The 26,389-nt window shown below is 46.7% G+C and overlaps 1 protein-coding gene across 1 annotated transcript in view; it reads right to left on the bottom strand.

Annotated features, from left to right (window-relative positions):
- EVL (Enah/Vasp-like) overlaps positions 1–2,076 on the bottom strand; it is a 167,289-nt gene extending 165,213 nt beyond the window's left edge. Inside the window, exon 1 of the mRNA XM_082619260.1 lies at positions 1,561–2,076. Coding sequence (XP_082475386.1) covers positions 1,561–1,565 — 5 coding nt within the window. The 5' untranslated portion in view covers positions 1,566–2,076. The remainder of the gene's footprint in view (positions 1–1,560) is intronic.
- Between the last annotated feature and the right edge of the window lie 24,313 nt (positions 2,077–26,389).

Raw genomic sequence — 26,389 nt, 5'->3', positions numbered from 1 at the left:
AATTTGTCACCAGCAGACCTGCATGAGGAATTCTAAAGGGTATTCCTCAGATGGAAAGAAATGATCCCAAATGGAAGACTGTAAGATGACAAAGGTGGCACTGCAGAACTATGGGGAAAAGATGACCTTTCTGATAAACAGTACTGAATAAATGGTTCTGCTAAATATAAAATCTGACCGCTTTTCCACAAGTTACACAAAAGTCACAAGTGGACTGTAGATCTTAATTTGAAAGGCAGAACAGTAAGATTTTTAGAAGATGTCATAGGAAACTATCTTCTTGACTTTGGAATAGAACTCCTACAAAATAGGAAGAAAAAGACATGTAAACCCCAAAAGAAAACACTTTTGAACAGGCACTTCATAAAAGAGGATACCAAATAAACATGAAAAGATGTTCCACCTCATCAGTCAGCTGGAAACTGCAATCCGAAACCACAAGGGGATACCTCACCAGGATGGCTGCACACTCACCAGGACGGCTAAAATGTAAGTGTTAACAAGTGCTGACAAGGACATGGAGCACGAGAACTCTCATACATTTGCTGGCAGGAGTGTAAATTGGTACAAACAGTTTGGAAACTTGGTGTTATCTCCTAAAGTTGAAGATATGGGTATCTTTTGACCTAGAAGTTCCACTGCTGGGTATATACTCAACAGAAATGAATGTACCAGGAGCTGTATAAGAGGATTCAAAATAGCATTATTATTAATAGTCTAAAGCTAGAAACAATTCAAATGTCTACCAATACCAGAATAGTTAAATTGTAGTATTTCATACAGTGGAATACTATAGATTAATAAAAATGAACAACGGTTATGACATAATGGATGAATCTCAGAAGCATGTTGAGTGAAAAAGACGGACACAAAAGAATATATATTTCATTAGTATTTCACTTATATAAAATCACAAAACAGTCAAAATGAAACTACGGACACTATAGTTTTTATGGGATATATGTTTGGAAGGTAAAATCACACAGACAAAAGGCAAGGACGTGATTATTCCCAAAAAGTCAGGATTGGGTTACCTCCGGAGAGAGAATTCCGAGCTCCTGGGTGCTGGCAATGTTTTTTCTGGAACTGGTAACCACCAGTCCCCCTGGCTGGGTGATAAACCAATAAATGGTACATTGCGGGTCTTGCACTTGACCGGCGTGCAAGAAGAAAGGAGACGGGGACAAGAAAAAGGGAGCAGAAGCGGGCAAGCAGCTCCAGGTGGAAGGAAACGACCACTTAACGTGTAAGCCCCGGAGCGCTGGCACAGGGAGGCTTCGACCAAGGGTACAGAGCCCCGGGGAAGGAGGCCGGAGGGGCTCCGGGCCGGGCGGCCACACCTGCCGCGGGGTCGGCCTCCCCACGCGGCCCCCAGCCCCCACGTGTGCCTCCCGCGAGCTGCAAAGGCCGGCACCGCCCGCTGCTTCCAGAAGGCCGCCCACCCCGACTCCCCCAGACCCTCTCACGGTCCCCCACACCCCCACGGTGCTCCCGAAGCCCGCCCAGCGCTCCGGACGCCGCCCGCCCGGCCTCCCCACGCCCAGGCGCCCGCCGACTCACCTCATTGTCGCTGCCGGGGCGGGCGCGCGGGGCCGGGGGCGCGGCGCGGGGCGCGGGGCGTTAGCGGGGCAGCCGGCCCCGGGCGCGGCGGCTCCGCGTCTCGCTGGGCTGCGGGGGGCAGCGAGGGCTCATCTTCTCGGGGCTGGCGTCCGGGCCGCTAGCTGCGGGGCCGGGCTGCGGCGGCGGCGCCCGACAGCTGGGCCCCGGCCCCTGCCATCTTGGCGGGCGCGTGCCCGGGCCGCCGTGTGCGCACGCCGCCGGGGGGAGGGGAGTGGAGGGGAGGGGGCGAGCGTCGCCCGGGTCCCTCCGGCCGGGGGAGCGTGCGCCCGCCCGAGACTGGGGCGCGGTCCCCGGGCGGGCGCGGGCGGCTGCGAGGCCGCCGACGGAGAGGCGAGAGGGCGCGCGCGGGCAAAGTCAGCCCGCGAGTCGAAACTGAGGGGAAAGCGCGCGCGGCGGCCCAAGCCCGACACAAAAGGCGCGGGGCCCCACCGCCCGCGCCTCCAGGAGAGCTGAGCCGGGGTCTGCGAGGGGCGGGGCGGGACCTCGGGGGGGCGGGTCGTGAGGGCCCGGCCGGGCCGCAAGGGGCGGGGCTTCGAAGGAAGGGTGCTCAGTGAGGGGCGAGGAGGAGCTCCGAGAGCCGGGTGGAGCTCCGAGAGCCGGGTGGGACTGGCGGACGTGAGAGGGCGGGGCTTAGGAGAAAGCGCGATCCGTGAGGGGCGGAGCCGAGGAGGAGGGTAGGGCCCAAAGTGGGCGGGGCGCTGGCGCGGCACGTGGAGCGTCCCCCTCCCCGCACGGGTTGCCTCTCTCAACTACAAAGGCAGCTGAGCGCGCCGGCGTCCGTGCGACTTGGCCGGAGGAGTCCACCTTCCCCGGCCCTGCGGCGTGCCCAGCCTGCTCCGAGGCAGTGAGCAAACTCCTCTCTCTTTGTAAATAAAGAGCCAAGGCTGGGACGGGGAGTCGTATCTTTGAGGCAATATCAACAGCTGAAGGATCTCCCAGTCCAAAAAAGCCCCACCTGGCGCCTGCAAACCACAGCTTGTGAAAAATCACATCGACTGCACGAGGTCGTCCAGGTTTTCTCTGGTTGTTAAATCCCCAGCCTTCCTAAAGGTTAGCCATCCTCATAGCTGGAAACCCTAAACCCTCAGAGTCTCACTTCTCACTTCTAATTAGACACAGTTCGTCATGCTTTCTCAGTATCGCCACTAATGCTCCCATTCCCCTCTATCACAGCAACAATGAAATCGTATCTACCTTTTAAAACATTGCCTCTAAGCAAGAGCACATCAAGCGTTAAGCGGTTTCTGGCGTATAGTAGGAGGGCAGCGAAGGGTCGCTATTCTACTGCTGGCCCAGAGTGAGAAGAGTGGTTTTGCCCAAGATACAGGAAGTGGTGGAGTCAGTTCTCAAGCCAAGGTTTTTCTGACTCAAAATCCCAGTGCCCATCCATTCTTTTTTTTTTTTTTTTTTTTGCTGTACGCGGGCTTCTCACTGTTGTGGCCTCTCCCCTTGCGGAGCACAGGCTCCGGACGTGCAGGCTCAGTGGCCGTGGCCCCCAGGCCCAGCTGCTCCGCGGTATGTGGGATCCTCCTGGACCGGGGCACGAACCCGTGTCCCCTGCATCGGCAGGTGGACTCTCAACCACTGTGCCACCAGGGAAGCCCCATTCTTTTTAAAAAAAAATAAATTTATTTATTTATTTTCAGTTGCCTTGGGCTTCATTGCTGCACGCAGGCTTTCTCTAGTTGTGGCGAGCAGGGGCTACTCTTCGTTGTGGTGCACGTGCTTCTCATTGCTTGCTGTGGAGCACAGGCTCCAGGGCACGCGGGTTTCAGTAGTTGTGGCTCGTGGGCTGAGTTGCTCCACAGAATGTAGGATCTTCCCGGACCAGAGCTCGAACCATGTTCCCTGCATTGGCAGGCGGATTCTTAACCACTGCACCACCAGGGAAGTCCCCCATCCATTCTTGTTTGCTGCAGTTGTTCATCATTCTTACACGTTGCAGATTGATCCCCCTTCCTCACCGTCCACTTGTCCTCAGAGCTCTTTAGTGATTGGCTGTCACATCTCCACTTTCCTTCCCCGATTTCTTTGAGCTAGAGTCTTCAAACTCAAAAGGGCACCTTGGTCCTCTAACAGTCCTGTGAGCAGCCCCAGAGGATTTCAGCCCCTCCTAACCTTATTTGTCCCTCTCTTTCCAGGGTCAAGATCGGTCTCTTTGCTACAGAAGAGACTGGTTAGACCCTAAAAATTACTAAAATGGACAAGCCCCAGGTCACTTGGAGATGTCCCAATGTGCTCTGCAGAGGCAGGGTCACCCCTGGTTCATGCATATCAAAGTTCTGTGAGAAGACCCTCCCAGGATATTGGCCTGTTTGTTCCCAGCCTGATTTATTGAAGCATGTGGCACACTCTAACCTCTAGATCAAGCACTTTCCCTGCTGTCTTGGACTCTGCAACTGGAAGAAGATTTGCTGGGAGATGTTCATGGCAGACTTCCTATAGAACATTAGCACCAAAGGTGAGGGGGATTTGCCTCCGTCAACCTTTCCTGCTAACTACTAATCTCCTGGAACCATGAAGACATTCAAGTTCCTTTAAGGAGCATCGGAGAATGGATGCTGTAGGGGACCTGCAAATCCTGCTCTTAGTAAAGGGTTTGGCGCACAGAACACTGAGAAAGGTTTAAGTGGCCCAACATCACTCAGTGAATTCACGAAATCAGCTGTGTCAGCCTCCTTGGTAGGTTTCTTCCTTGGGATGTTTGTTCCTTAGAGGGCTTCTTGAGCTGCAGAAAGGGCCGGGTGGGCAGGTAGGGACCACTTGTGCCCTAAGCTGAGCCCCACTTCCCCATGAATGGGCGTGGGTCTTTGTCCAACCAGCCCGAAGATGCCTGGGGAGACAGCCCTGCGTTTTACTCAGCAGCTCAGACCTCTCTGAGCCTCCATTTCTTACTGACAGATGGGCTTCCTGACGCTGTGTTGCAGGCACTGCTGAGGATCAGCACGAAGTCAGCTCCCCAAAGATCCTTCCTGCCCTCCTCCAGTGCCTCACTCTCACAGCTCCTTCCCCTTTCCCTTGACTGTGCAGCACTTAAACCCATCGTCTATTTAGCATCTTTCCCGTTTGCTGAATGAAGTCTTTATTTCTTAAAAGTACATGAATTCATGTTTTCCATTCTTCTGCTAAAAACAAAATTAACGTTTTGGGGGGACACATGGCCCCTGAACGATGTGAATCTGGAAGTCACCAGTTCTTGGATTTGAAAAGATTGCCCACCAAAGTCAGTGACTTTGTACTGGGGTTCGGGACAAGTGGCCAGGCTATCTATGGGTCAGCTCCGAGGCACCCCTGGACTGGATTTCTCATTCATGGGGGAGGCAGGGAAGATGGGGTTTCTGCTGTGTGTTAAGCCCAGGCTAGTCACAGAGCCACAGATACATAATAGAGCTAAAAAGTCCCTAAGGAGTATCTTATCCAACCTCCTTGTCCAGAGGGTGGAGGTGAGGCCCTGAGAGGGTGCACGGGTGAGTGGATGAAGAGCCTAACAGACACATTTCTGCAAACACCAAGCCCCAGGACTGCCCACGTTATCCCATGCTCCCTCCCTGTTTCTAGAAGTTTTTCCAGCCTGGAGTCACTGGTGAGGACCCAACTCCATGGATCATCTCCTCCATTACTTGGGGTTTTGCCAAAACAAAGTAATTGCCTCACTCACCACTAACAATAAAAAGCAACACAGTTGCTTTTGATGACTCACCAAGGAGACCATGTCTGGTTTATATGAATGAGCCGAGGTAAATTACAAATTCGTGTCAGACACTGAAGTGTCTTCTTCAAAGGGAAGACCACAGAGGTCTCAGGGAACTTGGGATCACCTGTGACCCTGCAGCCCTTTTTTTGAAAATACCCACTCACACCGTTAATCTCCTTGACCAATTCAGTTATTACCAACAGTTGTTTTCCTTAAATACAGCACCATTTGTTTTCATTCATTCATTCATTGTTTATTGAGCACCTACACACGTCCGCCTCCTCTCATACCCAGCCCACTGACTCTCTACCTGGCCAATTATCTTCAACTCCACCCACATGTCACCTCCCCTCCCCGCCCCCCAAACACTCGGCATCCTCTCCCACAGGGCTGTAGGCACCAATCTCCCAAAGGCTTCAGGGCTTTGGGCTCCACCTCATCACACCCTTGCCATCCCATTCTGGAATGGTCTTTTACTTGCTGGCCCCCGCACTGGACTGTGAACTTCATGAGAGCAGCAGGCATGTCTTCTGTGCTTATTCCTCTTTATTCCCCCCCGAGTTTCTTCCCCCCTGCCGCCCCGCCCCCGAGCTTCTTACAGCACAGAACTGACATGTCATCCTCATCCAAACGGTGCTTGTGCGGGGCGGGGATGAGCCTGCAGGCATTATATTTTGGAAACCAAAGCTCTCGCTTGTGTTCTGGTTGCATCTGGTGGGAAATATAAGTTGTTCCTGGCCCACCTTGCCTTCCACACACTGAGGTTGGTGTGGGGCGCACAGCTGGAGCTTCTCTTTGACTCCATCTCTCAGGCGCCTCAGCTCAGAAAGCAACTCCCCTGAAGATTATGTTTCACCCACTTTGAAGGCTCAGGAGGGGGCGACTCTTGGGAGAGGAGCCGGCAGTGGTCCTACTGGGGATGACTCCAGCTTTCTGCTGGGGTAACTCAAAGACCTGGACCAATCTAGGGGAAGCTGGGCCAGATGTGTGCATGTTGGGGGCAGGGGGAGGACCTTGGGTACCCATCCAGCAGAGGGCAACTTCTTAGTGCCTCTTTGCACTGGGAGAGGAGCGTCGAGGACCCAGGCTGGATCAGGCCTGCCTTTCTGGAGGAGCCTGGCACCAAGTCCTGCCATCCTGGGCTGCCTGAGGCTTCCCACTTAACAGGATCTTAATGTTTCTGCTTCATTAAATTAAGAAAACTTAGCCAAGTGCATCCCTCAGGCCAGCCTAGCCTGCCATCCTAGCTGCTGGTCCCTGGGAAGCCTTTACCCAGGAGCCTCCAGACCTTTGGGAAAGGATGCCCCAGCCAGCTCCTACCCAGGAAGCCCAACCTCCTTGGCATTCCCAGCCCCAGCCATCAGGTCCCAGTGTGGGCGGCTGTTCACCAGTAGACTGCAGAAGAAACATCCTGGTTACTTCTCGCCCTGTTGGCTGTCTCACACCTGCCTTGGAGACCCTGACAGCCAGGCCTCTGTAGGGAACTCATTTCTGCAACAGAGCCAGGAGGCCTGGGCCTCCGAAACAGTGAGCTTGGGAAGTTTAAAGACTGCCATCCCCCCCCCCAAAATGCTCTACCACGCTGAGCAGTCAGAAGGTGGCATGTCCAGAGGAGGCAATGACAGAGAAGTTATCAGGAGAGCCAGGAAGACCTTGCAGAGGAACAATCTCAGAACAAAAGACAATTCTTGAGAACAAAAACCATTACTTCATAATTTAAAAGATTAATTAGAGGCAGGGAAAAACAGAAAAGACACTGATCTAGAACTAGGGTTGGCACACTTTTCTGCAAAGGGCCAGATAGTAAATATGTTTGGCTTTTTGCAGACCATTCGGTCTCTGTCACAACTACTCCTCTCGGCCATCACAGCGTGAAGGCAGCCACAGACAATCCCTAAACCGATGGATGTGAGTGTGTTCCAATAAAACTTTATTGACAAAAACAGGTGGCAGGCAGGATTGGGCCTGCAATCCAGGGACCTAAAAGATCAGATGAAAAAATTACTTTGTGAAGCAGAGTAAAAAAAGAAAGAAATGGAAATTATCATTGACAAGGTAAAGCACGTAAATGATGGATTCAAGAGAGCTAACTTCTAGATAAGAGGAGTTCCAAATTGGGGGGAAGGAGGAAAAGCCATAATTGAGGACAAAATAAGAGTTTTTAAATCAAAAGAGCCCGTCAGAAGGCTGGAGGCTTTCCCCTAAGATCAAACAAGACAGGGTTACCGACTCTCACCACGGCTTTTCAAGATTGTACTGGAGGTAATTAGGCAAGGAAAAAAAGGCATTCGACTGGAAAGGAAGAAGTGAAACGATCTCTATCTGCAGATCACATGATCTTACGTTTAGAAAATCCTAAGTAATCGACTGAAAAACTATTAAAACTAATACACGAGCTCACTAAGGTTGCAGGATGCAAGAGCGATATTCAAAAAATCAATTGTATTTCTATATACTTGCTCTGAACAATCTGAAAATTAAATTAAGAAAATAGTTCTATTTACAATAACATCAAAAAGAATAAAATACTTAGGAATAAATTTAACAAAAGAAGTGTTAAGACATACACTGAAAACTACAAAATGTCATTGGAAGAAATGAAAGAAGGCCTAAATAAAAGTAAAGACATCCATTCGTGGATTGGAAGACTTAATATTGTTACAAAGGCAACAGTCCGCAGATCGATTGCAAACTCAATGCAATCCCCGTCAAAATCTCTTTTTCAGAAATGAGCAAGCTGATCCTAAAATTCATTTGGAAATGCAAAGGACCCAGAATAGCCAAAACAATCTTGAAAAAGAACAAAGTTGGAGGTCTTATATTTCCTGATTTCAAAATTTATTTAAAAGCTTTAGTAATCAAGACAGTGTGGTACTGGTGTAGATAATATAGATCAATGGAATTGAATTGAGAGTTCAGAAATAAACCCTTATACTTATGTTCAATTGATTTTTGACAAGGGCTCCAAGATAAGTCAGTGCAGGAAAGAATAGTCTTCAATAAATGGTGCTGGAACAACTAGACATCCACATACAAATGAATGAAGTTTGGACCCTTTACATCATACACAGAAATTACCTTAAAATAAATCATAGTCCTAAACGTAAGAGCTAAAACAATAAAACCCTTAGAAGGAAACATGTTTAAATCTTCATAACCTTGGGTTAGGCAAAAGCTTCCTAGATATGATTCCAAAGGCACAAGCAACGGAAGAAAAAATAGATAAATTGGACTTCATCAGCATTAAAAAATTTTGTTGCAAGTAATACCATTAGAGTGAAAAAACAACCCACAGAATGGGGGAAAATGTTTGCAAACATATATGTGAAAAGAGCCTTGTATCCAGACTATATAATGAACTCTTACAACTCAATAATAAAAATACAAATAAGTCAATTAAAAAGTGGGCAAAGGATCTGAATACATATTTCTCCAAAGAAGATATAGAAATGGCCAACAGGCAATGAAAAGACGCTCAACCTCATTAGCTATCAGGGAAATGCAAGTCAAAACTGCAATGAGATACGACTTCACACCTACTGAGATGGCTATAAATTAAAATTTTTTTAATTTTTTTTTTTTTTTTTTTGCGGTACGCGGGCCTCTCACTGCTGTGGCCTCTCCCGTTGCGGAGCACAGGCTCCGGACGCGCGGGCTCAGCGGCCATGGCTCACGGGCCTAGTCGCTCTGCGGCATGTGGGATCTTCCCGGACCAGGGCACAAACCCGTGTCCCCTGCATCGGCAGGCGGACTCTCAACCACTGCGCCACCAGGGAAGCCCCTTTTTAAATTTTTTTTTAAATTAAATAAGGGAAATAAGTGATGCTGAAGATGCAGAGAAATTGGAACTCTCATAATTCTGGTGGACTTGTAAAATGATGCAATCTCTCTGGAAAACAGATTGGCAGTTCTTCAAACTGTTCAAAAAAGTTATAATATAACCCAGTAATATAACTTCTAGGTATGTGCCCACGTGAAATAAAAACATATCAACGCCAAAACCTGTACACAAATGTTCACAGCAGAAGTATTCATAATAGCCCCAAAGTGGAAACAACCCAAATGTCCATCACCTGATGAGTGGATAAACACAGTGGGGTCTCTCCATATACTGGAATGGTTTTTTGTTTTGTTTTGGGTTTTTTTGGTACGCGGGCCTCTCACTGCTGTGGCCTCTCCCGTTGTGGAGCACAGGCTCCGGACGTGCAGGCTCAGCAGCCATGGCTCACGGGTCCAGCCGCTCCGCGGCATGTGGGATCTTCCCGGACCGGGGCATGAACCCGTGTCCCCTGCATCGGCAGGTGGACTCTCAACCACTGTGCCACCAGGGAAGCCCATATACTGGAATGTTAGTTGGCAATAAAGAGCAATGAAGTACTGACACACGCTACAACATTGATGAACCTTGAAAATATTATGCTAAGTGAAAGAAACCAGTCACAAAGACTACATATTGTATGATTCCCCTTATAGGAAATGTCCAGAAAAGGTAAATCCATAGAGACATAAAGTAGTTTAGTGGTTGTCAAGGGCTGGGGGTGGGGGGAGCAGGAAGGGAATAGGGAATAACTATCTATCTGTATGAACTGAATGGTATTCCCTCAAAATCCATTTGTTGAAGCACTATTCCTGGTACCCCAGAATGTATCTGGAGATAGGACCTTTTAAACAGTTAAGTTAAAATGAGGCCATTAGTATGAGCCCTAATCCAATCTGACTGGTGTCCTTATAAGCAGAGATTAGGACACACAGAGAGACTCTTGGAACAGAGGAAAGACCGCCTTGAGAAGGTGGCTGTCTGCAAGCCCCCAAGAAGAGGGCTCAGAAGGGACCAAACCTGCTGTGCCTGGATCTTGGACTTCCAGCCCCCAGAACAGTGAGGAAATAAATGTCTGTGGTTTAAGCCCCCAGTCCGTGATATTTTGTTATGGCAGCCCTAGTAAACAAATACAATGCCAATGGGCATGGAGTTTCTTTGGGGGTGATGAAAATGTTATGAAATTACACTGTAGTGATGGTTGCATAACTGTGAATATATTAAAAACCATTGAGTGGTATTCCTTAAATGGGTGGATTTTAAGGAATGTGAGTGATATCTCAATAAAGCCGTTTGAAAAGAGAGAGCTCACCAGGCATGTGGGAGGATTGGTGGAGAAAGACACTCACGTGGCCACAGTCTGGGAGGAACGGCCTTGTTTATTCTCCCATGTGGATGATACCCCTGGACAGGACAGGAGTTTAGGCCTGCACTTCTCTGTTCTCAGAGATCTGAAAACTTCGAGTTTCAAATGCAGGTAAGAAGCTGAATAACACATCTGTTTCTCCCTTTTACCCAGTGTCTTAGTTTCCTGTTGCTGCCATGCAAATTACCCTAAAGTTGCTGGCTTAAAACAACACATAGGGGGACTTCCCTGGTAGCGCAGTGGTTAAGAATCTGCCTACCAATGCAGAGGACACGGGTTTGATCCCTGGCCCGGGAAGATCCCACATGCCAAGGAGCAACTAAGCCCTCGTGCCACAACTACTGAAGCCCACGCGCCTAGAGCCCGTGCTCCACAGCAAGAGAAGCCACTGCAATGAGAAGCCTGAGCACCAAAACGAAGAGTAGCCCCCGTTCACCACAACTAGAGAAAGCCTGCGCGCAAAAATGAAGACCCAACGCAGCCAGAAATAAATAAATTAATTAATTAAAAAATAAAAAAGCAACACTCATGTATTCTCTTACGGTTCTGGAGGTCAGAAGTCTGACCTCACTGGGCTAAAATCACGGTGCTCCTTCTGGAGGCTCCAGGAGAGCGTCTGTTCCTTCCCTTTTCTAGCTTCTAGAGGTCACCGAACATTCCTCGGCTCATGTCGCCTTAGGAAGGGGCCATCTTCAAAGCCAGCAACTAAGGTCAGGTCTTTCTCACGGGGCATCACTCTGACCTTGCTGTGTAGTCACATGTCCCTCACCTCTTTTCCCTCCTTCTCCCATAATTAGGGACCCTTGTGATTACACTGGGCCCACCTGAATAATCCATGATAATCTATTTCAAGGTCAGCTGATCAGCAACCTTAATTCTACCTGCAGCCTTCATTCCCCTTTGCCATGGAACCTACATACTCATGGTTCCTGGGATTAGGACTGGACATTTTAGGGAGGGGTGGAGGGTGCATTCTGCACATAGGAAATCTGTTTTTTCTCCCAGGAGGCTGAAAGATTCCTGGAATTACCCTTGTTATCCTAGGAGTTCAGAAGTTTCACCAGAGTGCAATGAAACCCTAAATAACCATAAAAAATATGGTAAAAATTTAGCTTGGAAATGTAAAAATACTCTTCTAGATAACTTTGAGCTGAAAGAGGAGATCAATATTAAAACTACAAATTAATGAGAAATAAATGAAAATGAGAAAATGTCAGGGTAACACCTATGGGATACATCAACAGCAAACCTTACACATTTTTATCATATAACAAAGAATATGTATAAAGGAATGAAGCATTCAACTTAAAACACAACAAAATAAATTAAAAAATTATGAGAAGGAAATTATTTAGGATAAAAAGCTGAAAAGGATGAACTAGAAAACAAGAAATTCCAAAAAAAAAAACGAAATTAAAATATGCTTCTTCCAGAAGAAATAAAATGGAAAACCCACAAAGCCCAAGAAATAAAAGACCAGAAAAGAAAAGTACACTAGGAATGAAAAAGGACTTATAACTGCATGGGGTAAATGAGAACAAAATAATTACATGAGGATACTATTGCAGTTTGATTTCAATAAATTTGAGGATCTACATGAAATGGATGATTTTCTTAAAAGGCAGATAGAAAGGCTGGTAATAAGAGAACTTAAATTGGACTGAACCCTAAAACCAAATTGATAGCGGGGGTGCCTAGATGGTAAGCATTGGGGGGAAGCCAGCCACCTCCAGGACCTCCTAGGGGACACGTCAGGCACTGTGTCTGTGAGTGGCTGAGTGGCTCCTGGCAAGACAGTAGGTGGAGAGTCAGCCCCAGACAGGGAGGCCACTATTCACTGTGGGGCCCTGGGCAGGCCTCTGCCCTTGCTGGGCCTGGGTGTCCTCCTGCGTTGGATCCTGGACGGGAGACTTTGGAGCCCCAAGTGGAGGTGGGATGGAGGGTGGGGAGGTGGGATGGAGGGTGGGGAGGTGGGAGAGGGAGCGAGCACAGGATGAGAGCGTTTCTGGTCACCTTCGCCCCCTGAAGCCACAGCAGCTGCATTCTCAACCATATTATAGCGCAGATTTTCCTGTAAGATTTTTTCTTTTTCTCTTTGATTTATTCTCGTCTGTTCACTTTAATGAAATCATTTCTGATTTTATTCAGTTCAGAGTGATACAAGGTAGACTTTATTATACAACAGCATATACTTGTTTCTCTACTGGCCTCTTTTATTGTTATTTATTTATTATTATTATTTTTTAACATCTTTATTGGAGTATAATTGCTTTACAATGGTGTGTTAGTTTCTGCTGTATAACAAAGCTATACATATACATATATTCCCGTTTCTCCTCCCCCTGCGGCTCCCTCCCTTCCTGTAAGATATTATCTGCAGAAAGCTGTTGCTAAAACGAACATTGGAAGTCAGATGATCCCCCCGCCCCCAAAGTGCTTTCAGCTTTGATCTCTTCATAGCATTCACCTGCCAAAGTTCATGGGTTATGCTTTGACAACTTGTTTGTCCCTTAGGATTTTAAAGATGTTTATAAGTCCCCAAATGGAGATGGATGTGTGTGTGTGTATCTGTGTCTGTGTGTTTCCTTCTTTTACAGAAGTGCTGCTTAATTTGGAACATAACTGAAATTTGCTTTCCCCAAATGACCTAGAACTAGATAGCATGCAGGGGCTGATGGGCTGATGAGGCGGGCACACTGTCTATCCACACACACGCCCAACTTTCTCCCCTGAGAATGACGAGCTTTACAGCCTTTAGGTAAAAATAGCTTTGTGCGGCTTCCACCAGGAAGACACATAGAAAAGGAAAGAGGATTTATTTGCTACAAAAGAAAAAGCCTCCCAGATTGTTACCATAATTTTGGAACTCACTTTTTGCAAAACCTATCAGGGGACATATAGATATTCTTGCCCTCTAATTCAGTAATTCTACTTCTGGGCGTTTGTCTTGAAGTAAATCTAAAAGAAAGACGCAGGGGACAAAGCTGTTCTCAGCAGTGTGGTTTGCAATAGTAAAACACTGGAAGCAGGAAAAGATATTCGGGGATAAGGGCAAAGGTTTAGGAATTGAATACAAGTCCGAATGCTCACCTTGCCTGTAGCTCCAATCATTCGTGTATCCCCCTAACTTACTGATAGGCTGTCCTCACCAGGCACTGTGCTAAGTGCTGGAGAAAGAAGAATGAACAAGATGTGGAGTGTTTATGCTTTAGGCAGCTTATGGACAGAAGGGCTACAGGCAAGTAGACTAAGGAAACCCATGCTAACAATTCACTGTGATAAGGGAAGTACAATGGAGGGGGAGGGGAACACATAAGAGGGACCAGAAATCAGACTAGGCACTCCAGGAAGGCTTCCTGGAGGAGGTGGCTTCTTTTATTTTTTTTCTTTTTTGTTATGCCTTGTGGCTTGCAGGATCTTAGTTCCCCAGCCAGGGATTAAACTCATGCTCCCTGCAGTAGAAGCATGGAGTCCTAACCACGGGACCGCCAGGGAAGTCCCCAGGAGGTGGCTTTTTAGCTGAGTTATGAAAGTTACGGTGGTTGGCCAGGAAAAATGGGAGGAAGAGTGTTGGGGCAGACAGCACGTGTAAACACTGGTGAAGCCTGGGTGGTGACAGGGAGCGTGCTGGGGTGTGGGGACAGAGAGTGGTAGCAGAGAGAGGTGGTGTGGGAGAGGAGCCCGGAGCCCCCTGAGCAGGCCCCGTGCACAGCGTGAAGGAGCTTTTCCCTAAGAGCCGCTAAAGGGGTTTAAGCAAGAGAATGGGGGTATTTAGAAAGCTCACTCGGCTGCCACGTGGCGCAAGGCCAGTGGGGTTGCAGCTGGGCCAGGCAGGGCAGATGCAACACAGATGAGGAGACGACGTGGACGCAGGTGATGGCCCCTTCAGTGCTGGAGACGCAGGACTGCTGAGTGTGAACTCTGAAACCTGACTACGTGGGTTCAAATCCCAGCTCACTCACTGTGCAGCCCTAGAAAGTTACCTGACCTCTCCGAGTTTTAGTTTCCTCATTGTCAATAAAAGGAGGACCATCATAAAGAGAAGCCCCCTCCTTGAGTGGTGAGAGTGTTGAAGGAGTCGCTCTGTGTGGGGCATGGCTAAGGGCTCTCTAAGGGATGCTGTGGAGTCATGACTATTATTGGCGGCTTGTTGATACGGGCAGTGAGTCCAAAAGAGGGGTGGAGAGGGATGCCCACTGCTGGCTTGGGCAGTTGTGAGGATGGAGCACAGGGTTTGGGGAGAAAAGTGGATGAACTGATTTGAGACATGAAATTGAGGTCCCAGTGGGCAAGCAGATGGACATCCAGGTGTGGTGCTAAGGAAGATGAGTCAAAGATACTGATCTGGGGGCTTATCAGAGCTGAAGAGGTGACTGAGACCCCAGGAGCTGAGGACACAGCCCCGGGAGGGGCGGAGAAGGAAAGGAAGCGGGCAGAGGACTGAGAGTTGAGGAACAGACCAGGGAGGTTTTCTTCTGATGGGAAAGATTGGAGCCTCTTTAAATGTTGATGGAAGGAGACTTCAGAGAATGCACTGTGGACAAATGCCCTCTGTAAGTGTGGCCTTTATTGCTTTTTCTTATCATCATCATCACCATCACCATAGGAGTGAGAGGACTGAGCTAAGAGAGTGATATCAGTCACAGCAGCCTGTTTATCTGCAGCTGATCGGAGTTCCTTATAATGAAGTTATAATGATAGGGGAAAATACTTATAAAGTTACATGAAAAAAGCAATACAAAGCATTGTCTATGCAATATGTTAACTACAGAAACACATCTAAAAATGTGCTCCCAGAAATAAAACGCAGGAAGGAAATGCACTAAGAAATATCAGTGCTATTTCTGGGTGGTAGGGTTATGGGAGGGCTTCCTTCTGAATTTGCTGTGATGAGTGTGTATTAGTTTTATCATGAAAAAGTACAGTAAACTTTATTTTATTAAAAAACAAACAAACTAAGGTGGCTGGGGGGCTGTCCCTGCCAAGGTCACAGTGACCTAGAGCAAATCCTTGTTTTCCCAGTACTCTGGTTTCTACATCTACAGAAAGACAGGGCTGAACAAAATCGCATCCTCCCCACCGTGTGCTCCAGAGACTCTGCCTTGCAGACACATCCCAGGAAGGAAAGGCGGTGAGTGTGGTCACACAGCCCTGGGGACCCTGCGTGCTTGGCACCCAGGAGGCCCCCCCAGATGGCCGCATGCTTCGGCCCCTCACTCTGCCACTCCACTCTCTGCTCAAAGGCCACCTGCCTGAGTCCCCAGGCTTAAGGGGTCTCCATCTCTGCTGACCCTCTGCTGCCTGTCGCCAGCTGTCTGGCTCCACAAGAGCAAGAACTGTGGTGTCCTTTGGTGTCCCTGGTCCTAGTGTGGTGTCTGGTGCAGAAAGGAGATGGTACTTATTGGATGGATGGAGGGACACAATGGCCCCCTGGACAATGCACATCGATGTATTAAAACTCTGAGAAGGGGCTTCCCTGGTGGCGCAGTGGTTGAGAGTCCGCCTGCCAATGCAGGGGACACGGGTTCGTGCCCTGGTCCGGGAAGATCCCACGTGCCGCGGAGCGGCTTGGCCCGTGAGCCATGGCCGCTGGGCCTGCGCGTCCGGAGCCTGTGCTCCGCAACGGGAGAGGCCACAACAGTGAGAGGCCCGCGTACCGCAAAAAAAAAAAAACAAAAACAACTCTGAGAAGATCCACACTAAAAGCATACTCAAACCTGTTTAACTCATTGACTCACAAACCCAGGGTCTATTGACACCTTGTGGAATTGATGTTCCACAGAACACACTTGGGGAAATACTCCCCCAAGATGACCCCCCGCACCGAGCTCTCCTGCAGCCCCACCATTCTACAAATAAAACAGCCCTACTGTGGGGGTCGGCCAGAGTACCTCGGGGGAAGTAAGGGCGCAGTAGCTGCGTGGCTGTCCTCCTGGACTCCAGATCACCCCATCTGGCTGTCCTGAGCCTGCTGGGTCCTCACCTTCCTCTGAACCCTGCTGATGTCTGAGCCCGAGAGCTGCCTCAGCCTGGGAAGGAGACACACAGGAGTGAACATGACAGAACAAGGGAAAAGCCTTTCCCACAGCATCTGAAAGTGCTTTCACAGCAGCCCGATGCCAAGGGTGATTGAAGGTGAGGATGGGGCAACCTCAGGTGCTCCCGAAACAAGAAGCACAGGGGTGCTGTCTGGCTTCTCCCACGGCTGGCTTCAAATCCAGATGATGAGCCAATGCTGTGGTTTCTAAACCTGTCACTTCTGCCACCTGCCACTTTTGTGTGAATCAGAGTAAAACAAACCCAAATAAACCACATGAGAACAGAACACTGTGCAGTGCCATGGGTGTAAGTGAGGGGTGGGCAGCGCACTGGATTGTGACTATCACAGCTCACTCTCCTTTTTGGTAGTCATGGCTGTAAGGGTTCTGGGGGTAACCTAAAAGATACAGAAGCCCATTTGGGGGACTTCCCTGGTGGTGCAGTGGTTAAGAATCCACCTGCCAATGCAGAGGACATGGGTTCGAGCCCTGGTCTGGGAAGATCCCACATGCCGTGGAGCATCTAAGTCCGTGGCCACAACTACTGAGCCTGCACTCTAGAGCCACAACTACTGAGCCCGTGAGCCACAACTACTGAGTCCGGGCGCCTAGAGCCCGTGCACTGCAATGAAGAGTAGCCCCTGCTCGCTGCAATTAGAGAAAGCCCACGTGCAGCAACGAAGACCCAACGCAGCCAAAAATAAATAAATAAACAAACAAATAAATAATAATAATAATAAAGAAGCCCATTTGGCCAAGGGAATCTCAGAAATGCCACAGACCGTGTCACACAGCAGGGAGTCAGGCAATTCCTTAGTTCAGGCCTGGTAAGGAGGGAGAGATTGCCCCCAAATGTTATAGGCTGAAACGTTCTAAGCAAATTCATTCCCAGTGCCTGCCATTCTGGTCCCCCCCGCATCGCCATGGCAACTGGCTTAATAAAAGGGGTGAGAGAGGCGAGGGTTGGTGTTCTCCGCTGTCTAGGGGCTTGTTGCATTGCACCCTAGGGTCTCCAGTTACAGATTCTGTGCATCAGTGAGGTTGGTTGCTCTAGAGGAAAGCAGAACATAGTCTAAAGTAGTCGGCTGGGAACACAGGAAAGCAGAAGCGCCCTCATGCCCCTTGTCCTGCTGTTCAGAATGCGGCCTTGAAGCCCTTCTTAGCAGAAACTGGGGATGGAGGAGGGGAGGGAGAATCATGTGGCCTCTGAGTCCCCTTTCTTTGATATATTCAGCTCCTGGATGATGAACTTTCTCTCACAGTGTTTCCTAAGACGGAAGGTTCATGGCCGATAATCAGTGTCTTGAGAGCACAGGTTCCCAACGCTCACGTTTGGGAAATGCTGGTGTAAACAAGTCTCTCTCTCTTTTTTTTTAATATTTATTTTTTTTGGCTGTGCCGGGGGTTAATTGCGGCACGTGGGATCTTCGTTGTGGCATGTGGGATCTTTTTTAGGTGTGGCACACAGGATCTTTAGTTGCAGCATGTGAACTCTTAGTTGCAGCATGTGGGATCGAGTTCCTGATCAGGGATCGAACCCCGGTCCCCTGTATTGGGAGTGTGGAGTCTTAGCCACTGGACCACCAGGGAAGTCCCAACAGGTTTCTTTATGACAGAGCTTCCCAATGCCTTTCATTGAGTCCCCATAGACCACACACTGTACGTAGCACGTGGTATTTCTCAAGTTATTTGGAAATCCTCTATTGCTGCACCTTGAATGGCGCTCTGCGGAGCACGGGTCCGAGAATGTAGCTTGGGAGAACTGGGGGGGTCTCCCTTGGCTCTGCCGCCAACTCACTGAGCGACATGGGCAAGCACCTCTATCTTTCTGACCCCAGGTCTCTTCCTCGTAGAAGATGGGCAAGTGATCTTACCTCTCAGGCCGGTCGTGCAGAGAGGAAGTGGAAGGATGGGAACTGGAGAAAGGCTGGGCAAGATCCAGTGAAGCTGAACCCATGCAAGCCTGCGTGCGTGTGCGCGCATGTGTGTGTATGCATGAGTACTTGTGTGTGTGCATGCATGCATGCATGCCAGCCAAGTCTTAGGGGAGGAGCTGAGACCCAGTAGACCTGCGTTCCAAAGGTGCTGCCGGACCACGGGCAGAGTTTACAGAGGAGGTCCCCAAGAGAACTCCCAGCCCCTCACATCCACATTAAGGGTATAAAAGGGTCAGGAATTCAAATTCTTAAAAAGTATTTGTAAGGAGAATTTCTCCTGGGGAAAGTTGAGCTGTTGATTCCAACCCCCTTTCCCCAAGAAGGAGGGGTGGGCGTTGCTTCCCTCTCACCCCAATTTCTTGAGAGCTCGACATTGTCCCCTGGAATTTGTGGACTTAGTGGCTGAAATATCTACAGGCAACTGGGTGGCTCTCAGCAGATGCCCAAGGAAGCTGTGTGGGAGGGCATAACTGCCCACCCGTCGGTGTTGGGGGTGGGACAAGATGCGAGCCAGGGGAGGAATCAACTTAGATCCCGTCCACAGGGCCACAAGCAGGGGCTGTCCGACTTCCACAGAAAGAGGACAAGAGGTGGGCTGCCCTGTGCTCAGGGGCTGCAGGAGAAAGCAGCTGCCTAACGGAAAGAACACCTTTCCCCAGGTCAAGGGGACTACACTATGGGTGAGAGAATATTGGCAACGTAGGGGCTCCCCAAGAACCTCTGGAATCTCCCTGGGAAGGGTCGGCTGAAACAGCCGCCCAGAGAGTGAGAACAATCATTGTCTGATAAGAATTTCCTTTTTCGTGGAAAGATATCCCATGCTCTTGGATAGGAAGAATCAATATTGTTAAAATCGCCATACTATCCAAAGCAATCTACAGATTTAATGTGTTCCCTATCAAATTACCCATGACATTTTTCACGAACTAGAACAAATAATCCTAAAATTTATATGGAACCACAAAAGACCCAGAATTGCCAAAGCAATCCTGAGGAAAAAGAACAAAGCTGGAGGCATAACCCTCCCAGACTTCAGACAATACTACAAAGCTACAGTAATCAAAATAGCATGGTATTAGTGCAAAAACAGACGTATAAGTCGATGGAATGGAATAGAGAGCCTAGAAATAAACACACGCCTATGGTCAATTAATCTTCGACAAAGGAGGCAAGAATATACAATGGAGAAAAAAGTCTTTTCAGCAAGTGGTGCTAGGAAAGATGGATAGCTGCATGTAAATCAAAGAAGTTAGAATACTTCCTTACACTATACACAAAAATAAGCTCAAAATGGCTTAAAGACTTAAACATAAGACACGACACCATAAAACCCCTAGAAGAGAACATAGGCATAACATTCTCCGATATAAATCATAGCAATGTTTTCTTAGGTCAGTCTCCCAAGGCAAAAGAAGTTAAAGCAAAAACAAACAAATGGGACCTAATCAAATTTACAAGCTTTTGAGCGGCAAAAGAAACCATAAACAAAATGAAAAGACAACCTACGGACTGGGAGAAAATATTTGCAAATGATGAGACCGATAAGGGCTTAATTTCCAAGATATACAAACAGCTCATATAACTCAATATTAAAACAACAAACAACCCTATAAAAAATGGGCAGAAGACTTAAATAGATATTTCTCCAAATAAGACATACAGATGGCCAACAGACACATGAAAAGATGCTCAACATTGCTAATTATTAGAGAAATGTAAATCGAAACTACAATGAGGTATCATCTCACACCGGTCAAAATGGCCATCATCAAAAAGTCTACAAATAATAAATGCTGGAGAGGGTGTGGAGAAAAGGGAATGCTCCTACCCTGTTTGTGGGAATGTAAGTTGGTGCAGCCACTATGGAGAACAGTATGCAGGTTCCTTAAAAAGCTAAAATTAGAGTTACTATATGATTCGACAATCCCACTCCTGGGCATATACTTGGAAAAGATGAAAACTCTAATTGGAAAAGATACCTGCACCCCAATGTTCACTGCAGCACTATTTACAATAGCCAAGACATTGAAGCCACCTAAGTGTCCATTAACAGATGAATGGGTAAAGAAGATGTGATATATATACATATACATATATATATATATATATATATATATATATATATATAATGGAATATTACTCAGCCATAAAAAAGAACATAATAATGCCACTTGCAAAAACATGGATGGGCCTAGAGATGATCATACTAAATGCAGTAAGTCAGACAGAGAAAGACAAATATCATATGATGTCACTTATTTGTGGAGTCTAAAAAAATGATACAAATGAACTTATTTACAAACAGAAACAGACTCAGGGACATAAAAAACAATCCTATGGTTACCAAAGGGGAAGGGGGGAGGGGTAAATTAGGAGTTTGGGATTAGCAGATAGAAACTATTGTACTACATATAAAATAGATAAACAAGGTCCTACTGTATAGCACAGGGAACTATATTCAATATCTTGTAATAACTTGTAATGGAAAAGAATCTGAATCTATATATCTATATATAACTGAATAACTTTGCTGTATACCTGAAACTAACACATTGTAAATTAACTATAATTCAAAAAAAATTAAAGAATTTCCTTTCTCTCTCCTCACACTCCTAGTCTAAGGAGGTCAGACAGGAATTGGCAAGTTGGGGAAGAGAAGGTGAGCTCTGCTTTCTGCCACTAGGTGGCGCACCTGTAGCCAGAAGGGTAGACGAGGGAAGGTTTACACGTAAATCTATTTCCAAGTTTTGATGATTACCTTTTCAGTTTTCATCTTATGGGTGGAACCTACTTTGGTTCTAAGCTGAAACAACCAAATTTGTTCTTAGCTCATCCTCATTTTGAGCTCAGACAAAATCTGTGTCCACAAGCACACCCCTCCCTTAGGCGTCCCAAGTGCAGGGTTGCCTCCACTCCCTTCCCACGTCCGGCCCCAGGGTGGTCTGAGCTTGCGTCCTGTTTTTGTTGAAGCGTGTGGAAGAGCGTGGAGGAGGCAAGTTGGAACAGCTGGGACCCCCTGGGAGGGACTGAACCCCTGCCAGAAAAGCTCACCTTGAACAGGGCTCCACCTTCAAGAGGGAGCGGAGGTTTCTCAACAGGCACTTGGGTCTCGTCCCACCCACCAGCCAAGGTGGGAAGGATCCAGCTGGGTGGCCTAGGAGGGGAGTGTCCCGAGGGGGCCTGAGGCAGGGTAGGGGGAAGGGACAGCTGAGCATACTGCCCAGGGGTGGAGGGAGTGGGAGGGGAAGGGTAAAATGCGGCAGTGAGCCACAGGGTCAGAGAAGGGTCCGGAACTAAGGGCACATGCAGGCTTGAGCCCCTATCTGCACTTTCAGGGGAGGGCGCACACCTGGCAGCTGTACGCCCAAGGCTTTATATGGCTGTATTGTACACCCAGGCAGTGCTAGGCATTGAGACATGGGGCTGGTTTGACACCTGGAGAAATCTGCATATGGACTGAGCATTAGACAGTAGCGAGGAATCGCTGTTAAGTCTGTCCGCTGTGATGAGGTCATGGTGGTTACATAAAATAAACTGTCCTCATCAGAGCAGCAGACTGAAGTATTTCTAGGTGAAATGACATGGTGGCTTGGACTTTTTTTTTTTTTAACATCTTCATTGGAGTATAATCGCTTTACAGTGTTGTTAGTTTCTGCTGTAAAACAAAATGAATCAGCTACATGCATACGTATATTCCCATATACCCTCCCCCTTGCATCTCCCTCTCACCCTCCTTATTCCACCCCTCTAGGTGGTCACAAAACCCTGAGCTGATCTCCCTGTACCATGCAGCTGCTTCCCACTAGCTATCTATTTTACGTTTGGTAGTGTATATATGTCCATGCCACTCTCTCACTTCATCCCAGCTTACCCTTCCCCCTCCCCGTGTCCTCAAGTCCATTCTCTACGTCTGCATCTTTATTCCTGTCCTGCCCCTAGATTCATCAGAACCATTTTTTTTAAGATTCCATCTATATGTGTTAGCATACAGTATTTGATTTTCTCCTTCTGACTTACTTCACTCTGTATGACAGTCTCTAGGTCCATCCACCTCACTACAAATAACTGTTTCATTTCTTTTTATGGCTGAGTAATATTCCATTGTATATATCTGCCACATCTTCTTTATCCATTCATCTGTTGATGGACACTTAGGTTGCTTCCATGTCCTGGCTATTGTAAATAGAGCTGCAATGAACATTGTGGTACATGACTCTTTTTGAATTATGGTTTCCTCAGGGTATATGCCCAGTAGTGGGATTGCTGGATCACATGGTAGTTCTGTTTTTAGTTTTTAAGGAACCTCCACACTGTTCTCCATAGTGGCTGTATCAATTTACATTCCCACCAACAGTGCAAGAGGGTTCCCTTTTCTCCACACCCTCTCCAGCATTTACTGTTTGTAGATTTTTTGATGATGGCCATACTGACTGGTGTGAGGTGATACCTCATTGTAGTTTTGATTGGCATTTCTCTAATTATTAGTGATGTTGAGCATCTTTTCACGTGTTTGTTGGCAATCTGTATATCTTCTTTGGAGAAATGTCTTTTTAGGTCTTCTGCCCATTTTTGGATTGGGTTGTTTTTTTGCTATTGAGCTGCATGAGCTGCTTATATATTTTGGGGATTAATCCTTTGTCAGTTGCTTCGCTTGCTAATATTTTCTCCCATTCTGAGGGTTGTCTTTTTGTCTTGTTTATGGTTTCGTTTGCTGTGCAAAAGCTTTTAAGTTTCATTAGGTCCCATGTGTTTATTTTTGTTTTTATTTCCATTTCTCTAGGAGGTGGGTCAAAAAGGATCTTCCTGTGATTTATGTCACAGAGTGTTCTGCCTATGTTTTCCTCTAAGAATTTTATTGTGTTTGGCCTTACATTTAGGTCTTTAATCCATTTTGAGTTTATTTTTGTGTACGGTGTCAGGGAGTGTTCTAATTTCATTCTTTTATGTGTAGCTGTCCACTTTTCCCAGCACCACTTATTGAAGAGGCTGTCTTTTCTCCTTTGTATATTCATGCCTCCTTTATCAAAGATAAGGTGACCATAGGTGCGTGGGTTTATCTCCGGGTTTTCTATCCTGTTCCACTGATATATATTTGTTTATGTGCCAGTACCATACTGTCCTGATTACTGTAGCTTTGTAGTATAGTCTGAAGTCAGCAAGCCTGTTTCCTCCAGCTCCGTTTTTCTTTCTCAAGACTGTTTTGGCTATTGGGGGTCTTTTGTGTTTCCATACAAATTGTGCAATTTTTTGTTCTAGTTCTGTGAAAAATGCCATTGGTAGTTTGATAGGGATTGCATTGAGTCTGTAGATTGCTTTGGGTAGTAATTTTCACAATGTTGATTCTTCCTATGCAAGAACGTAGTATATCTCTCCATATGTTTGTATAATTTTTCATTTATCAGTGTCTGATAGTTTTCTGCATACAGGTCTTTTGTTTCCTTAGGTAGGTTTATTCCTAGGTATTTTATTCTTTTTGTTGCAATGGTAAATGGGAGTGTTTTCTTAATTTCTCTTTCAGATTTTTCATCATTAGTGTATAGGAATGAAATGGATTTCTGTGCATTAATTTTGTATCCTGCTACTCTACCAAATTCATTGATTAGCTCTAGTAGTTTTTCTGGTAACATCTTTAGGGTTCTCTATGTGTAGTATCATGTCATCAGCAAACAGTGACAGTTTTACGTCTTCCTTTCTGATTTGGATTCTTTTATTTCTTTTTCTTCCCTGATTGCTGTAGCTAAAACTTCCAAACTATGTTGAATAATAGTGGTTAGAGTGGGCAACCTTTTCTTGTTCCTGATCTTAGAGGAAATGGTTTCAGTTTTTCACCATTGAGAATGATATTGGCTGTGGGTTTGTCATATATGGCCTTTATTATGTTGAGGTAAGTTCTCTATCTGCCTACTTTCTGGAGAATTTTTATCGTAAATGGGTGTTGAATTTTGTCAAAAGCTTTTTTGGCATCTATTGAGATGATCATATGGTTTTTCTCCTTCAATTTGTTAACATGGTGTATCACATGGATTGATTTGCATATATTGAAGAATCCTTGCATTCCTGGGACAAACCCCACTTGATCATGGGGTATGATCCTTTTAATGTGCTGTTGGATTTTTTTTTAATTAATTAATTAATTAATTAATTTTTGGCTGCATTGGGTCTTTGTTGCTGCGAACAGGCTTTCTCTAGTTGAGGCGAGTGGGGTCTACTCTTCGTTGTGGTGCACAGGCTTCTCATTATGGTGGCTTCTCTTGTTGCAGGCTCTAGGTGCACGGGCTTCAGTAGTTGTGGCACATGGACTCAGTAGTTGTGGCTCATAGGGTCTAGAGTGCAGGCTCAGTAGTTGTGGCGCACATGCTTAGTTGCTCCATGGCATGTGGGATCTTCACAGACTAGGGCTTGAACCCATGTCTCCTGCATTGGCAGGTGGGTTCTTTTTTTTTTTTTTTTTTTTTTTGTGGTATGTGGGCCTCTCACTGTTGTGGCCTCTCCCGTTGCGGAGCACAGGCTCCGGACGTGCAGGCTCAGCGGCCATGGCTCATGGGCCCAGCTGCTCCGCAGCATGTGGGATCTTCCCGGACCGGGGCACGAACCTATGTCCCCTGCATCGGCAGGTGGACTCTCAACCACTGCGCAACCAGGGAAGCCCTGTATTTAATTTTTGATAGTTTGATTAGTATGTGTCTCTGCGTGCTTCTCCTTGGGTTTATCCTGTATCGTACTCTCTGTGCTTCCTGGAGTTGATTGACTACTTCCTTTCCCATGTTAGGGAAGTTTTTGACTATAATCTCTTCAAATATCTTCTCAGACCCTTTCTTTTTCTCTTCTTCTGGGACCCCTATAATTCAAATGTTAGTGTGTTTAATGTTGTCCCAAAGATCTCTGAGACTGTCCTCAATTCTTTTCATTCTTTTTTCTTTATTCTGCTCCCTGGCAGTTATTTCCACCATTTTATCTTCCAGCTCACTTATCCGTTCTTCTGCCTCAGTTATTCTGTTATTGATTCCTTCTAGACTACTTTTAATTTCAGTAATTGTGCTGTTCATCACTGTTTGTTTGCTCTTTAGTTCTTCTGGATCCTTGTTAAATGTTTCTTGTATTTTGTCCATTCTGTTTCTGAGATTTTGGATTATCTTTACTATCATTACTGTGAATTCTTTTTCAGGTAGGTTGCCTATTTCATCTTCATTTATTTGGTCTCATAGGTTTTTACCTTGCTCCTTCATCTGTAACGTATTTTTTTGTCGTTTCTTTTTATTTTCTTTGATGGGTGGTGTTGTATTCCTCTCTTACTGGTTGTTTGGCCTGAGACGTCTAGCACTGGAGTTTGCAGGCAGTTGGATAGAGCCGGGGCTTGGTGCTGAGATGAGGACCTCTGGGAGACCTCACTCCGATTGATATTCCCTGGGGTCTGAGGTTCTGTGTTAGTCCAGTGGTTTGGACTCGAAGCTCCCACCACAGGAGCTCAGGCCCTACCTCTGGCCTGGGAATCAAGATCCCGCAAGCTTCGTTGTATGGTTAAAAAAGAAAAAAAAGTAAGAAAGAAAGAAAAAAAGGAGTCGTACAATATCAAAAATAAAAAATACAATAAAATTAGAAAGATAAAAAGTATATTAGGAAAAATAAAACTATAATTGAAACAACTGCAACAAGGTAAAACAAAACCACAACAGAAAAAGGAAAAAAAAAGGGGGGTGGTAGGGAACAAGCCAAAAGGAGAGATCACTAACGAAGTATAAAGAATAAAATAAAATTAGAAAAATAAAAGATTAGGAAAAATAAAAATATTAAAGAATCAACAACAATGAATCAACAATGTAAAACAGAACCCCAATCTAAAAGAGGAAAAAAGGAAAAGAAAAAAAAGCTTTGGCTATGGGGGCGGAGTTTAGGTGGGGGGTGGAACTTAGGCAGGGA

Source organism: Mesoplodon mirus (genome assembly GCF_964341445.2).
Source record: "Mesoplodon mirus genome assembly, chromosome: 4".
NCBI lineage: Eukaryota > Metazoa > Chordata > Mammalia > Artiodactyla > Ziphiidae > Mesoplodon > Mesoplodon mirus.
This window is presented reverse-complemented; position numbering and strand designations above follow the sequence as displayed.